The 16,028-nt window shown below is 37.8% G+C and overlaps 1 protein-coding gene across 1 annotated transcript; it reads right to left on the bottom strand.

Annotated features, from left to right (window-relative positions):
- Positions 1-1,095: 1,095 nt before the first annotated feature.
- LOC119874462 (UDP-glucuronosyltransferase 2B31) lies at positions 1,096-15,542 on the bottom strand. Its single transcript, XM_038556227.1, has 6 exons — positions 14,664-15,542; positions 9,508-9,656; positions 7,598-7,729; positions 5,598-5,685; positions 4,529-4,748; positions 1,096-1,771 (listed from the first exon to the last, which is right to left on the bottom strand). The coding sequence occupies exons 1-6, from the start codon at positions 15,433-15,435 to the stop codon at positions 1,492-1,494; spliced, it is 1,641 nt and encodes a 546-aa protein (XP_038412155.1). The 5' UTR covers positions 15,436-15,542; the 3' UTR covers positions 1,096-1,491.
- Positions 15,543-16,028: the final 486 nt, after the last annotated feature.

Below are 16,028 nucleotides of genomic sequence, written 5' to 3'. Positions count from 1 at the left end.
GATAAACCTCTGCCTCTTTTTCTATCTCTTTTTTCTGGGACTCCTACATTATGCACATTATTACACTTTATGGAGTCACTGAGTTCCCTCAGTCTACCTTCCTGACCCAATATTTTTCTTCCCCTCTTCTTTTCAGCTTCATTATTTTCCATTATTTTATCTTCTGTATCACTTATTCATTTTTTCTGCTTCTTCCATCCTTGTGGTCAAGCCCATGCAGTGGGTTTTGCATCTCGTTTATAGCATTTTTCACTTCAGCTTGACTAGTTTTTAGGTCTTTTATCTCTGTGGTAAGGGACTTTCTGGTATCTTCTAAGTTTTTCCCAAGGCCAGCTCATCTCTTTGTTATTGTTGTTTTAAATTCTTGCCCAGGCATATTCCTTATATCTCTGTTAGATCCCTGGCTGTGATGTCGTCTTGTTTTTTCTTTTGGGATGAATCTCTTACTTCTGTAGGACTTCGTCTACCACTTGAAGCAGAAATAAAAGCCAAAGAACGTCTTCGTGGAGCGAAGCCGCTGCCTTTCAGCGTCTATCAATGCTCCAGGCCAGGAGCCAGGGGAGGCTCCCAGGGCCACGGGCCGGCCCGGCTGCTCCCTGGAGAGAGGCCCAGGCCGCCGGGGTCCCCGGCACTCGGAGAGTCTGCAGAGGCTGAGGACCCCAGGGGACCCCAGCACCCGACATCCATCTGCAGGCTCGTCACCATCCTGGCGGGAGGGGACCAGGGAAGAGGAAGCTGCGGGGGCCTGCCAGAGGCGTGCTGGGCTTGATCCCACAACTCTGAGACCATGACCTCTGCTCAAACCTGAGTGAGTAGCTTAATGGACTGAGGTGCCCAATAGCTCAGTTTTATAATAGGAAACAGCTGCTATATTTCTAAATTCACCGACATTGCACAGGATACTGACAAGGTGGTTGAAGGCCATCAACTTGCCATGTCCTAGGGTAAGGAGTGATGCTCAGGCTGGGTACACCATAAAAGCCCAGGAGAATTAGTGGTCACCCAAAACAAAATGGATGTAAAAGTCATTTTATACAACTTTAACTATCTGTAGTTTCTCTAGCAAAGGAAGAAATGACAAATTTTGCACCAAAATGAAGTGAAAATATTCTGAGTATTTATTTGCACAGTAACAGTGACATTGTGTTTAGCCTACTTAATGTTCTGATATTCATGCCCAATGTTGGAAACACAGGTAAGCTCAGTAATTTTTGGAGGGGGATAACTTTTCATTTAGAATAATAAGTTTCTGTAAATTCCCATAGAGTTTTATTTTAATTTAATTTTATTTTGCCAGTTTTTCTCTTGGCATGACATATTTCTGACTCTTAAACAGGCAATAAATCCCTTGAGAGCAGATGTTGATCTCAGAACCTAAGTTGTGAGGAGTCGTTTCTTCACAGGGAAGGGAACTTTGCATCATAACTCCTTGCTGGCAGAAACCGGAGGAGCCCGTCTAGGAGGCAGACCAGCTGGAGACCTCAGATACGACTACTCCTTTTTTATCTTCTTCCCAGTTTTTGCAACCTTCCGACAACAAAACAGACAACATTGTGTGGTGACAAATATAGCAGTTGCCACACAGGCCAGCAGAAACCCAATCACATCCAAGGAGTGGTACTGGAACCAGGTGAGGTCATGGGAAGCTGGCCGCAGGTGCTTGGCTCCTTTGTGGCGCATGACATACTCGATCCAGAAGACTGCCCGGTCCAGGGGCTTTATAGGCTGATCGTGGTGAATTCTTGATAACTTCATAGCATTCTCTTTGTACCTAAGGGAAAAACGTAAAGATGCCGACATTGAAAGGAAGTTAATTTGCCAAACCAAAGAATTCCCTGAGAGGAATAGTCTTCACGGAATACCCATACATTCAAAATCAGCTAGAATATTATTGTGAAGTGGATGTAATAATGTACCTACTACTAAGATATTGGTATGGGGTGTCACAAGCTACCCAGAAGCACCCCGTCTGCCCTGATCCTTTCAGTCATCATACATTAGTTTTTATTATTTATGTGTTAGAATATGAAGTGAGCACTCATTTCCTTTTGTCTTTTGTGTCAGAGTTGTTGGTTACTTCTCGCACTGTATGGTATTCCATTGTTTGGCAATACCGCAGGTGATTTCATCATTTAACGGTCAATAGCCATTTGTGTTACTAACCGTTTGGCCATTACTACCAATGCTGCCATAAAAATCTTGTATCTTTTGATTTACATGTTTGTACATGTGTTTGTATATATGTAGAAGTGGAATTGTGGAGAAGAGGTGTATTTATGAGTAGGATTTCTTTATTGGCTGAGTTATGTAGAAGTATATTGCTGAATTTCCAAAATGTAGAGAGGTTTCAGTTGTCTTTCTTTTTGATGATTCTAAGTGAATCCCAGTAGAGCTGAACAGTGTGCTCTTGATGATTTATATTTTTCAAAATTCCTTTTGGTTTATGGCCCACGTACAGTTAATTCCAGTATCTATTCCATTCTTGAAAAATGGGTATTCTCTGTTTTATATATATATATTATATATATATATATACATATATATGTCATATGGGTTGCATTTTTAAATTGTGTCCTTCAAGACACTTAGGTATTTCTCCCTTCCATTATCTTGCTATCTTTTTTCCCTTGTTTTGATCTTATTTTTCTATGTTTCTGAGAAAGATGTTTAAACATTCAATATTATGACTGTAATTTGAATGTTTGTTCTTTGGCCCACTTCTACTGCATTTTGATGTTTTTTGTAGTAGGCGTCACTAATTGGTAATTTGTACTGTTTTGAAAGATCAATCTATTCATCATTATGAAATACTTCTCTTTATTTTTGTTGGTGATTCTGGACTAATGTGTCTGATATTAGCATGGGTCCAACATCTTTCTGCGTACTTCGTACTTACTATCTTTTTGTGCATTTCTATTTGAACATGTCTTATAACTGGCATATAGTTTAAAAAAATGTGTTCTGACAATCTTTGTCTTTAAATTATTTAGTCTGTTTAGATTTAATGTCTTGGCATATTGATATTTTCATCTACTGTCTTAGTCTGTTTTCTTTTCTATTTGGCCAACCTGCCTTATATTTCTTTACCTTTCTCTCTTGTTTTAAGGTATTTTTATTATGTAGTAACTCTACCATTTTCTCCCCATAATACATTTTTCAGTATTTCTGATATGTGAATGACAATAAGTACATGAAAAGATGTTTAGTAACTTTGGCTGTAAGAGAAATGAAAATGAAGACCACAAGGAGAGACCCACTAGGATGGCTGTAATAAAAAAGATGATAGCAAGTATTGAAAATGATGTGGAGAACTTGAATCTCCCATACTTAGCTGGTGGAAATGTAAAATAGTGCAACTTATTTGGACATCAATTTGGCAGCTCCTCATAGAGATAATCTGTGGCCTAGAAGTCTACCCAAAATTCTACTCCTACATGTCTACCCAAAAGAAGTGAATAATTTTGTTCACATAATAAATGTGTAGCAATATTTATAATACCTAAATGTGGAAATAACCCAAATGTTCACGAACTGATACATGGATAGATTGTAGCATATCCATACCATAGGATATTTATCATTCAGCAATACAAAACTACCACACAAATGCAACTCAAAAACATGCCAAATGAAAGAAGCCACATGCAAAAGCCCATAACTGATATGATCCCACTTGTATGAAACACCCAGAACACAGCAATTTGTAGAGACAGAAGTAAATTGATGTTTACTTGAGGCAAGAGTAATGGGCAAAAACTCCTAAGTCAGTCGTATGTGATTTCTTCTGGGCTAATGAAAATGTCCCAAACTTAGATTATGGTGATGGTTTCATAATTCCATAATACACTACACGTATCTGAGTTTTATACTTTTAGTTTTATGGTACACAAATTACATATTATAAAATATATTAACAATAAGAACCAAAATCAATGTTTCAGGAAAAAGAGATTTATAGCTTTGGAAATTTTGGTACTGAATTGAGTCACTTTACATGACTTCAAGTTCTTCATTCTTTCATTCTATGGTTTCTTTTTTTTTTTTTTTTTTAATGTTTATTTATTTATGATAGTCACAGAGAGAGAGAGAGAAAGAGAGAGAGGCAGAGACATAGGCAGAGGGAGAAGCAGGCTCCATGCACCGGGAGCCCGACGTGGGATTCGATCCCGGGTCTCCAGGATCGTGCCCTGGGCCAAAGGCAGGCGCCAAACCGCTGCACCACCCAGGGATCCCCATTCTATGGTTTCTATCATAGGAACTTTGAAATGTTCTTACAGTTACTCTATAATAGTTTGCATTTGTGTATGTAGAAAATTGTTGCAGTACTTGGTTGCCCATTAAGTCAAAGGGATTTAAATGCAACTGTGAAATAAATGTCTGGTTGAAAATAAAAGTAGATTTAAGATCCGTTCTATCACTTGGCTTCTTTCCAAATTAGCCTCTTAAGAATGGGAGGAAACTCCCAGCCACCGTTGACTGAAGAATCTATCGATAAATTCCATCTATTGAAAAAAAAAGTAATACTCACGAAGGGTCATTAATGACCGTCCTCAATGCATCGAGCAAGTCTGCACTAGACATTGTGCTGAAATCCAGTCTGATAGCTGCTCCCTTAGCTTTCATGTGAACAATGTTATCAGCTTGATCGGCAAACAAGGGAATGCCCACCATGGGGATCCCGTGGTAGATCGCCTCATAGATGCCGTTGGTTCCACCATGGGTTATAAAGGCTTTGGTTTTCGGATGACCTAGGATTGGATGAATCTCAGCACATTATTAACTGCAAGTCTTAGAAATCAAATGAGAATTGGGCAACATAAGACATATGTTATTATATAAACATGAAACAGCATTCAAATGTCTTTTGGCTCTCAGCGCAAGAAGCACATAAATGTGCTGGAGAGGTAAATGAAGATTGGTGTGGTGCTTGTAACTTGAAAAATGAATACAAGATTGCTGGACAGACAAATTGAACGATAACATTCTGGTTATCACCAAAAAAAGGGAAAGGGTGCAAAAAAAAGAAAGGCAGGTGGCATGTTAGAACATATTCTCTTAAAGGCACAGTAAAGTCACTGAGTTTCACATGTAGGGTGTCAAGGCAGCAGGAAGTGTGATGCTGGTGGCTCAAATCAGGGGAAGGAAAGATAGCACTTTATCATGAAATGTGTTGTGACTTCATGGAAAAGATTATGGTATTTTTCTAGAGAAAATGTAGGGTCACTGGTAATAAAAGAGAGGCTATTATTTTTCATTGGCACTGAATACCCATGCAGAAGGAGAAAGGATAGGAATAAGGTGGGAAAATTCGGAGACAGAGCGATGTTCTAGGTAGTTAGTAACAAATTATGTGGGAGCAGTAATTACAGCTGAAATACAGGTACTTTGATTCCGGCCCTAAGGAATGGGACTGTGTATAACAACATGCCAACTGTTGTAGCTTATCTTTTTCCCTCTAGGTCTGCAAAATATATGTAAGAAAGTTAAGTTTTAGTCTTGAGTTTTTGAGTAGTAAATGCTCAATCAGACTGCTTTTTGATTAACTGTTATCATTTTGTTTAGAGTTCCTTTCAGTTCAATATTTTCCAGATTCTTACCAAGAAGGTCATTCTGGGGAATCCACTTATACAGCCGAGTATTTGGCCCTAAGGTGTCTGGTTTCTTGCCATCAAATCTCCATAGAACCTAAGAAAGAAAAATACCTTATATCATGAGTTGAACTTTGAAGTTATAGCTTGTGAACATTTTAAAGAAATTAAGAGATGATCTAGTTAGACTCCTTTCATTGACTGATAAATAACAAGGACAAAAGATATTAAAAATGAGACTACTAAAACCCTAGTATAGTAAGAATACCCCCATTTTGTTACTTATTTTTATATTCAAGCAAGTATGAATGTAATCATAATATTTCACACATGAGTATTAAACAGATGAGATTATCAAGGACAAATTCAAGCATTACAGAAATTTTAGGCAGTTACTATAATTCTAGTGCAAACGAATAGGAAATTACTAAAATCCACACCTTTGTCTATTATCATTGCTTTCATCTTCCAATGTAATACCAACCTATTTACATCTTTTTAAGTGATACAGAAGGACGTTCCCTTATATCCACTTGTTCATAGCCACTTGTTCCATAAGTCCTTTTATTTGAGTTTTACATGTTTTGATACCCAAAAAAGCTAAATGTGCAATCTGCTGCTTGTGAGAAACAAGTAATTCTGCTTAATAGTTATTCATTACTATCAATAATTTCTCCTTAGTACGTTTAACTTCTTTCACATTACTAATGATTAGGCACTACTTCCAAGAAAAAGGTAATTTTTTTACATGAATGCAGAATATTATTAGTATTTCTTGGTTTGGCAGTTCTTTACATGTGGGAAGAAAAGCCTGTTGGCACTTCAGAAATAACAGTATACGTGTCAAAAAAACTCCAAAAGTGTAGTGGTGCTAAGTTTTATTGAACTGGTTGTTGACATTTCAGTGATGCACTACAAAGCACTGACAGCATTGATTGATATGAAATCTATGCCCAAGCAATTTCCATTGCCAGTACTAAATAGATTCTGATTTTAGAATTTCCCAGCAATCCTCATAACTGGATTATAGTTTACACTGGGTAGTATATATTTGCTATATGCATGTTAAAGTAACTTGCGATGGTAAGCAAAAATTAGCATAAGGAGAAACTATTACAGTGACCGAAAAGTAGTTCACAAATACCCAAATATGCCAGGTGCATTCTATGTATTGGAAAAGAATTTACTACTGTAGTTTATGTAGAAAGAGGCATATGAAACTTTCCCATGCTAGACTTTTTTTCCGGTTGACTCCTTAATACGTTTCTTTTTCCTTCCTTAATCGGGAGCAGTTATTATTCTGATAAGTTAGAGTCCTTTGGAACCAGATATTAATAAGCACTTGGTCACCTTGAGGAGTGGACCCATCTTCTCCCTTTTCATTGATCTTACTCTTTCACTCGTAATAGGGCCCATTTCATCAGTCATGTCAATTTTTCTCTTTTTCTAAGTCATCTTGGCTGGAGGAAAGCCTAGACATAGTTTGGTGATTGTTTTTCTGAACAGCACACTGAGGAGGCTTATCTCAAAATTTAGGGGAAGGAAGAGAAACCTGGATTATCTGATAAGGGTAAACTGCAGGGTGCTTTTCAGACTTTTATCAGTTCCTCTTTAACATAACTGTTGAAATTTAACTCCTTTCTGAGAACAGCTATGAGGTAGGCAGTGCCCTTGGAAATCTTGAAAGGAATGCAGATCTTGTAAGGAAAAGGAAAGAATGACAGACAGAATTTGGTGATTGCTATACCTGCCCAGGACACATTACAATACCAAGCTTTACTCTGCACGTCCTAAATATATTTCTCTCCAATCTCAATGTTAATGCCAAAGTTATTGTCAAAACAACTTCTGTAGTACTTAGCATCTGCCATTTATATTTTCCTCATGTTTGAGGTAAATTGGAGCTATCATAATGATGTTCATGTCATGAAGGAAAGGGTAATCCGGCCCTTTACAGAGTTTAACAGCCTCATTAAGTAGTTGTATACAATTAAGATACTCTATCTAACCTTTTGTGGAATCTGGGCAAGGGCTGATGCGATCACATTGGCTCTTTCCTCTGGCATGTTATTGACCATTGACCCTAGAGAAAACACCACAATACCGTTTTCTCCAGAGCTCTGGACAAACTCTTCCATTTCCTGTGAAGAAAAAGTTAACTCCATCAAAAAGGAGAAACAGCATAGCAAACACCACTGAATGAATTTCTATGAGGTTGCGTGGGAGGCTCAGTCGTTTCAGCATCCGACTCTTGATTTGGGCTCAGGTTATGATTGCGGGATTGTGAGATTGAACCCTGGGTCTATCTCTGTGCCCAGAGGGGACTTTCCTGGGTGTTCTCTCTCTCCTTCTGCTCCCTTCCCCCACCCGATGTGCAGTCTCTCTCTCTCTCTCTCTCATAAATAAATAAATAAATAAATAAATAAATAAATAAATAAATCTTTAAAAATTTTTCTTCAATTAAAGATAGATATCAAATATCATCAAGAATTATTAGAGTAATGCCTATATTGATTCTTATTGTGATAAACTACACATAAAAATTATCATTTTAACGATATCTGAGTATGCAGTTCAATAGTGTGTATATTTTATACTGTTGGTCAACTAATCACCAGAACTTTTTCACCTTGTTAAATTGGATCTCAGTACCCATTATATAACAATTACCGATTCCCTCATAGACCATCTTTATTTTTTTTTTATTTTTTTAAAAGATTTTATCTTTTTATTCATGAGAAACAGAGATAGAGAAGCAGAGACACAGGCAGAGGGAGACGCATGCTCCATGCAGGGAGTCCGATTTGGGACTCGATACCGGGTCTCTAGGATCAGGTCCTCGGCCAAAGGCAGGCGCTAAATCGCTGAGCCACCCACTGATCCCCCCTCCTTGACCATCTTTATCAACCATCATTATACTTTGTATTTCTGTGAACTTGAGTGATCTGGATACCTTATATCAGGGGAATCATACAGTATTTGTGTCTTTATGATTGCCCACTTTCACTTAGCATAATATCCCAAAGCTTTGCCACTTTGGAGTAGGTGTTAGAATTTTCTTCTATTTTAGGCCGAATATTCCGTTGTGTGTAAATACATTTTGTTTATGGATTTATCTGTTGATGGACACTTGTGTTAGACTGAATAGAACTTTTGCTAGTTTTACATCAGGATTTAGACCTTGAGAAAGTTACCATATACACCTAAATATTTTGCAATCAAAATCGATATTAGGTTAACCATTGAATAAGATCTTAGTTTCAGGGTAATCAGACCCTTTGCAGAGTTTAACAGACTCATTAGGTAGTTATATATGATTAAGGTTATTTATCTAACCTTTTGTGGAATCTGGGCAAGGGTAGATGTAATCACAGTGGCTCATTCCTCTAGTAGACATCCAGCATGATGAAGAGACCATCAAGTAATTCAGTAAGGGATGCTTATTTTTCAATTATGTCTTGAAGGTTCAATATCAACCTAAATCTTATTACATCATTGCTCTTTTCATGAAGATTTTCACCTTATATGCTAAGAGTGTAGTTTTGCAATTTTATACTATGGATTTTTTCAGATATAAGTGGTAGGAGTTATTTGGTCTTTATTAAATATGCAGAATTCATGGTCCTCATTATATACACAGTGTAGCTTTCTCTGTGCTCAGGTTTACTGAGATTTTGTCTGGCCTTGGTGTGTGGCGGAAAACATATGTTCTCATATATTAATTAAACCTGTTAATGCTCTAAGTCGTCAAACCTTGGAATCTCAAATGAGGAATTGTGTAAAGTTGGAATGACAGCAAGGAAACATTAGATTTGCCTGCAGATATTGTTGGGGCACACAACCATTGTTGAGGAATGATCTTTTTAAGCTACAAAAATGGCCCAGAGGAAACAAAGCAAAAGAAACAGGAATCAGGTACCGTAGGCAGGGATTTGGCAGGTTTGCAGTGGAGGCCTCCAACAAAGTCAAAATGTGGTAAGAGTGGGTGAGGATATTCAAAATCCCAGTAGGTTCGAATGAGCCATATATCAGCTTTCCTCATTAACTCATATAGTGTAGTGGGTCTTCCTGAAGGGGAAAAAACAAACAGATCACATCAATAAGAGAAAGGATGGGTATCCCTGGGTGGCTGAGCAGTATGGCGCCTCCCTTTGGCTCAGGGCGTGATCCTGGAGTCCCGAGATCGATTCCTGCCTCGGGCTCCTGGCATGGATCCTGCTTCTCCCTCTGCCTGTGTCTCTGCCTCTCTCTCTCTCTCTGTGTCTATCATCAATCAATCAACCAATCAATCTTTAGAAAGCTAAAAAAAAAATAAGAGAAAGGATAAAAAGTATATGATCATTTCCATATATGCAGAAAAGGCATTTGACAAAGTAGAACAGCCATTGAAGATAAAACCCTCAGCAACATTGGTTTCGAGGGAACATACCTCAACAAAATAAAGGCTAAAATGGAAAACCCACAGTGAACATCATACTCAAAGGGAAACAACTGAGAGCTTCTCCTCTAAGTTCAGGCACAAGACAAGGATGTCCACCCTTACCACTTTTATTCAACATAGGACTAGAAGTCCTGGCTACAGCAATGAGACAATGAAAAGAAATAAAACCATCCAAATTGGTCAGGAAGAAATAAAACTGTCACTATTTGCAGTTGACATGATACTCTATATAGAAAACCCTGAGGACTTAAGCAGAAAAGTCCTAGAACTGATAAACTAATTCAGTAAAGTCACAGGATACAAATCAGTGTACAGAAATCTGTTATATTTCTATGTACTAATAATGCAGCAGAAGAGAGACATTAAGAAAACTATCCTGTTTCCCATTGCACCAAAAATAATAAAACTTAACCAAAGAGGTGAAAGACCTGTACTCTGAAAACTATAAAATACTGATGAAAGAAATTGAGGATAAAGGCATTCCATGCACAAAACTTGGAAGAATAGTATTGAACTGTCTATAATACCCAAGGCAAACTTTAGATTTAGTGTGATCCCTATCAAAATACCAACAGCATTTTTCACAGAACTGGAGCAAACGATCTTAAGATTTGTTGGAACGACAAAAGATTTCAAATGACCAGAGCTATCTTGAAAAAGAAAAACAACCAAACTGGACGTATCACAATACAAGAGTTCAAGTCATGCTACAAAGTTATAATGATCAAAACAGTATGGTCGTGACACAAAAATAGACACATAGATCAATGGAAGAGCATAGAAAACCCAGAAATGAACCCACAATTATATGGGCAATTAATCTTTGACAAAGCAGGAAAGAATATCCAATGGGAAAATGACAGTTTCTTGGTGTTGGGAATATTGGACAGCAACATGGAAAAGAATGAAACTGGACCACATTTTTTTTTAGTCTTCTTTTATTTTTTTATCCTTTTTAAAAAATTTTTATTTATTTATGATAGTCACAGAGAGAGAGAGAGGCAGAGACATAGGCAGAGGGAGAAGCAGGCTCCATGCACTGGAAGCCCGACGTGGGATTTGATCCCGGGTCTCCAGGATCGTGCCCTGGGCCGAAGGCAGGCACCAAACCGCTGCGCTACCCAGGGATCCCTTTTTTATTCTATTTTTATTTTTAGTATTTTATTTTATTTTATTTTACTTTATTTTATTTTTTTATTCATGAGAGACAAAGAGAGAGAGAGAGAGAGAGAGAGGCAGAGACACAGGCAGAGGGAGAAGCAGGCTCCATGCAGGGAGTCCAAGGTGGGAGGGTCTCCAGGATCATGCCCTGGGCTGAAGGAGGCGCTTAACCGCTGAGCCACCCGGGGTGCCTTGACCACTTTCTTATAGTATACACAAAAATAAATTCAAGGTGGAATGAAAGACCTAAGCGTGAGACAGGAAAACCATCAAAATCCAGGAGAAGAAAACACGCAGTGACCTCTTTGGCCTCAAGAAGAGCAATTTCTTACTAGATATATCGATGGTAGTAAGGAAACAAAAACAAAAATGAACTATTGGCACTTCATCAAGATAAAAATCTTCTGTACAGCCAAGGAAATAATCAGCAAACCTGACAGGCAACCTACAGATTGGGAGAAGGTATTTGCAAATGACATTTTCAGTAAAGAGATGGTATCCAACATCTATAAGGAGCTTATCAAACTCAACAACGACACCCAGGGAACAAATAACACATTTAAAAAATGGGCAGGAGACATGCATAGGCATTTTTTTTTAAAGATTTTATTAACTTATTCATAAGAGACACAGAGAGAGCGAGCGAGGCAGAGACACAGGCAGAGGGAGAAGCAGGCTCCATGCAGGGAGCCTGAGGTGGGACTCGATCCTGGGTGTCCAGGATCACACCCTGGCTGAAGGCAGCGCTAAACTGCTGAGCCACCCGGGCTGCCCATATGTCAAATTTAATGAACCAACCAAACAAGCAAAATACAAAAAGAGAGAGAGAAACCAAGAAATAGATTTTAACTGTAGGGAAAAAAACTGATGGTTATCAGAGGGGAGGGGAATGTGGGGGATGGGTAACATAGGTGATGGGGATTAAGAAGTGAACTCATGATGAGCACTGAGTGATGTATGGAAGTGTTGAATCACTATATTGTACACCTGAAAGCAATATAACACTCTGTTAACTATCCTGGAATGAAAATTAAAACGTGGTAGAAAACTAGCAGTAAATAAAGAAGCAAAAAAACTCATAACAAGCAACTTCTACTACAAGCATTTAGAAGAAATGAGAATAATGGAATGTGAATTTACTATGGAATCTTCTGAAAGGAGTTTTGACTAGTTAGAAAAAAGGCTTAAAAGTGTTTGTAGTTTGCTAACAGACACATATATGATACAAACATGTATTGATGCAAATATATACATTTGCATATATATTGATCATATGCAAATATGAGAGATAAAGTATAAGACTCATTTCTTGCATCACAGTAGTACGTTCACAACCAAACAATTTGTTAACCTAAGCCACTATGAAAATAAACCATGCATTTATTTATTCTTGAATTCTGCAAAAGTAACAGATGCAAATGTAAACTATTGAGCCCCCCCATCAATTAACCAATGGAAACACCTTTCCCGCGTGTACTCAGTGTAATTTCTACAATTTAGCAAGTTATTCCCTTGATCCTAGATTTTCCAAGAAAACTGTGAGTTTTTGGGGGGTATGGCTTGTATTGACCATTGTAATTAGTTAATATTTGGAGCTTAATAATATTTATGTAATAAATAATATTTGCAAGTCACAGCTGGAATATTTTCCACAAGTATGGAAATAGAACGTGCACTCTTAATGGTGGCGCATTACGCCTTTAGGGCAGTAACATAGTTTTTTTTTTTTTTTTAATGTGAACTATTAACGTGTATGTGCACCCCTCAATAAGATTTAGACTCTAAATCACTCTAAATCTAATCACCATTTAGACCCGGTGGCGCAGCGTTTTAGCGCCACCTTCTGTCCAGGGTGTGATCCTGGAGACCCGGATCCAGTCCCACATCAGGCTCCCTGCATGGAGCCTGCTTCTCCCTCTGCCTGTGTCTCTGCCTCTCTCTCTCTGTCTGTGTGTCTCTCATAAATAAATAAATAAATACATGAATAAATAAATAAATAAATAAATAAATAAATAAATAAATAAATATCTTTTAAAAATTAAAAAAAAACAGGATTTATAAGCCCTGGTGAAAGAATATGTAATCATTAGAAACTTCATACTATAGATTCCTGAGTCTAACATAGCCATTGTATCTCATAGCCTTCTAATTGGCTGGGGTGAAGGAATTATGAAGGAGGTATTCACAGTCATAAAACATTATTAAACCTAAGCCACTGTCAAATTAAACATGCATTTGTTTATTCTGAAATGCTGCGAAAGTGACAGATGCAAATGTAAACAATTATTTGAGCTCCCCTGTCAATTAACCAATGGAAACACTTTTCCCTAGAATACTCAGTCTAATTTCTACAACTCAGCAAGTTATTCCCTTGATCCTAAAATTTCTTTCAGGTAATATGTAAACACTTTAGTTCTTTTTTAAAAAAAGATTTTATTTATTCATGAGAGACAGACAGCGAGGCAGAGACACAGGCTTAGGGTGAAGCAGGCTCCATGCAGGGAGCCTGATGTGGGACTCTGTCCCGGGACCCCGGGATCACACCCTGAGCCAAAGGCAGACGCTTAACCGCTGAGCCACCAGGCATCCCAACACTTTAATTCTTAACTAAGGAAACTGAAGAAACAAGTGGGAATAATATCCTCAACACTATAGACAGTTGTACTAGAAATATATGACTCCTCAGTTGACATGTCTGCTTTCATCAAGATAGTGAAATTTCTAATGCCGTTTTTTTTAACATGGAAAAAGTGGAATAAAATGGATATATAGAAAATAAATATAGTAGAGAAGAATTTAAAGCAGCGAAACTACTCTAATAGTGGTAGATGCATATCATTATAAATTTTTAAAACTCATAAAATGTACCAAGCTGAGAGTAAACTCTTATGTAAACTATGAACTTTGGATGATAATAATGTGTCAGTGTAGGTTCATGAGTTGCAACAAATGTACCACTTTGATGGGGGATGTTGATAATGGAGAAACTTATGCCTGTGGGGGGGTGAGGGTTATATAGGAAATCGTGATTCAAAATGCTGTGACTTAAAATTCTTCTAAAAAAGTAAAGCATAGCATAAGTAATATTTTCAGTGTGTATTTCATAAACAAGGAAGGATAAAATACTTTACTGAGAAAAAATTAAAAAGCAAACCACAGAAACCCCTTTTTAAAGCTATTACAAACAAACACATGGAATGGATATGTCATTGGTTCAAGAATTCCTCAGGGCTCTAATGTCAGTTATTGACTCCCTAGAGTGTGATGTACCCATAATGGACAGTGGGATTCTAACTGGCCCTGTCATATAAGTCTTTGCATGTGTTTGTGAGATTGAGAGATCATTTTATACTTTCGTGTCATCATTTTACTTCTAAAAGACAAATTTCCTCCCTCTTAGTACTTCTACAAACTCTCCTCCCCAGCACTAGGAGAATTAGGACTTCATGTTACTAATGAAAAGCATGACTTACCTAGTACTTCGCTGTAAAACTGATCCCAACTCTTCTCATTTATTGTTTGGAACCAAAAGTCAAAATAAAGCACATATATCATATTTTTTACTCTCTCCATGAATGTCATTTGATCAGTTAATTCTGACAGAATAACAGGTACGTAGGATGGAGGGAGAGGAAGTCCTCCACTGTGTTTCTCAAATGCGTAGCCTGGAGAGAAACGGAGACTGTACACTAAAGGTATTTTAAGGAGCTCAGCCAGCAGCTCACCGCAGGGTATGATAGTATCTGCAAGGACGAGATCAAATTTTGATTCTTGTAGTTTTGTCATGAGTTTCTTGTTCAAAACTACATCTTTACAGAGCTTCTCAGCACATTCATAAAATTCCCAAAAAATTTCTTGCATTACTGAAAAATATGTCCAAAATGAATCTTTTGGCATATCATATATCCAAATGTTGAGCAGTTTTATGAACAAAGCCTCAAAATCACCTCTAGATAAATGTGCAGAGTAAATCTCAAATTTAATAGCAGATAATTTGTTCGGATCAACAAGAATGGAAGCTGACGATGTCAGAACAGTCACTTCATGACCCCTCTGGACAAGTTCATCCAGGATTGTCTTTACATTGATCCAGTGGCTGTATTCCGTGGGCCACACCAGCACCTTCCCGCAACTCCCAGAGCTAAAGTAACAGCTCAGCTGTAGCCCCAGAAGCACTGAAATCCATTTCATAGACATCCTGGGGGATGCGCTGCTTCTTCTGAAATCCCTGCCTTCTTCTGCCATTGCTTGCACTTATATCCGAGGAGCATCAATCAGGAAGTTATAATTTAACTCCTATCTTTCAAAGTAAATACATTATATGAACTGTCCGAGCATTTGGATGGCAAGTGGAAAAAGCCAAAGTAGACGACTTTGTTTGTATGCAAATGTGTGTAATGTCTGTTTGATGATTTTAGTCCTATCATCTAGCTAAGAGTCAAGGTGCAAGTCATGTGTCTTACGTAATATATATTTGTAAGAGTTTCGAGGACGGTGCTGCGAGGTGACTGCAGTCCTCTTGACACAAGAATGAAAGTTATTATACAGGAAAAGTATCTTTCTGGTTATGATGACCCGAGAGATGTTTTTGTTTTGTTCATAAAAATTTGGTTGACATGTACTTCCATACCGTACAAGTGCCAGATTTAAAGTGTACAGTTCAGGGGTTCATAGTATATTCACAGAATTGTGCAACCGCTCCGGTGATCAATTTTAGAGCACTTTCATCACCCCAAATGGAAACCTTCACTCTGTAATGGAACTCTTCATTTTCTGCATTTCCCAGCCTTAGTCAGCATTTTGTCTGCTTTTTTTGTCATATATATTGCCTGTTTTGA

This window comes from Canis lupus, chromosome 13, assembly GCF_011100685.1.
Source record: "Canis lupus familiaris isolate Mischka breed German Shepherd chromosome 13, alternate assembly UU_Cfam_GSD_1.0, whole genome shotgun sequence".
Taxonomy (NCBI): domain Eukaryota; kingdom Metazoa; phylum Chordata; class Mammalia; order Carnivora; family Canidae; genus Canis; species Canis lupus.
The sequence above is the reverse complement of the archived record's forward strand: the minus strand, read 5'-3'. Positions and strand labels throughout refer to the sequence as shown.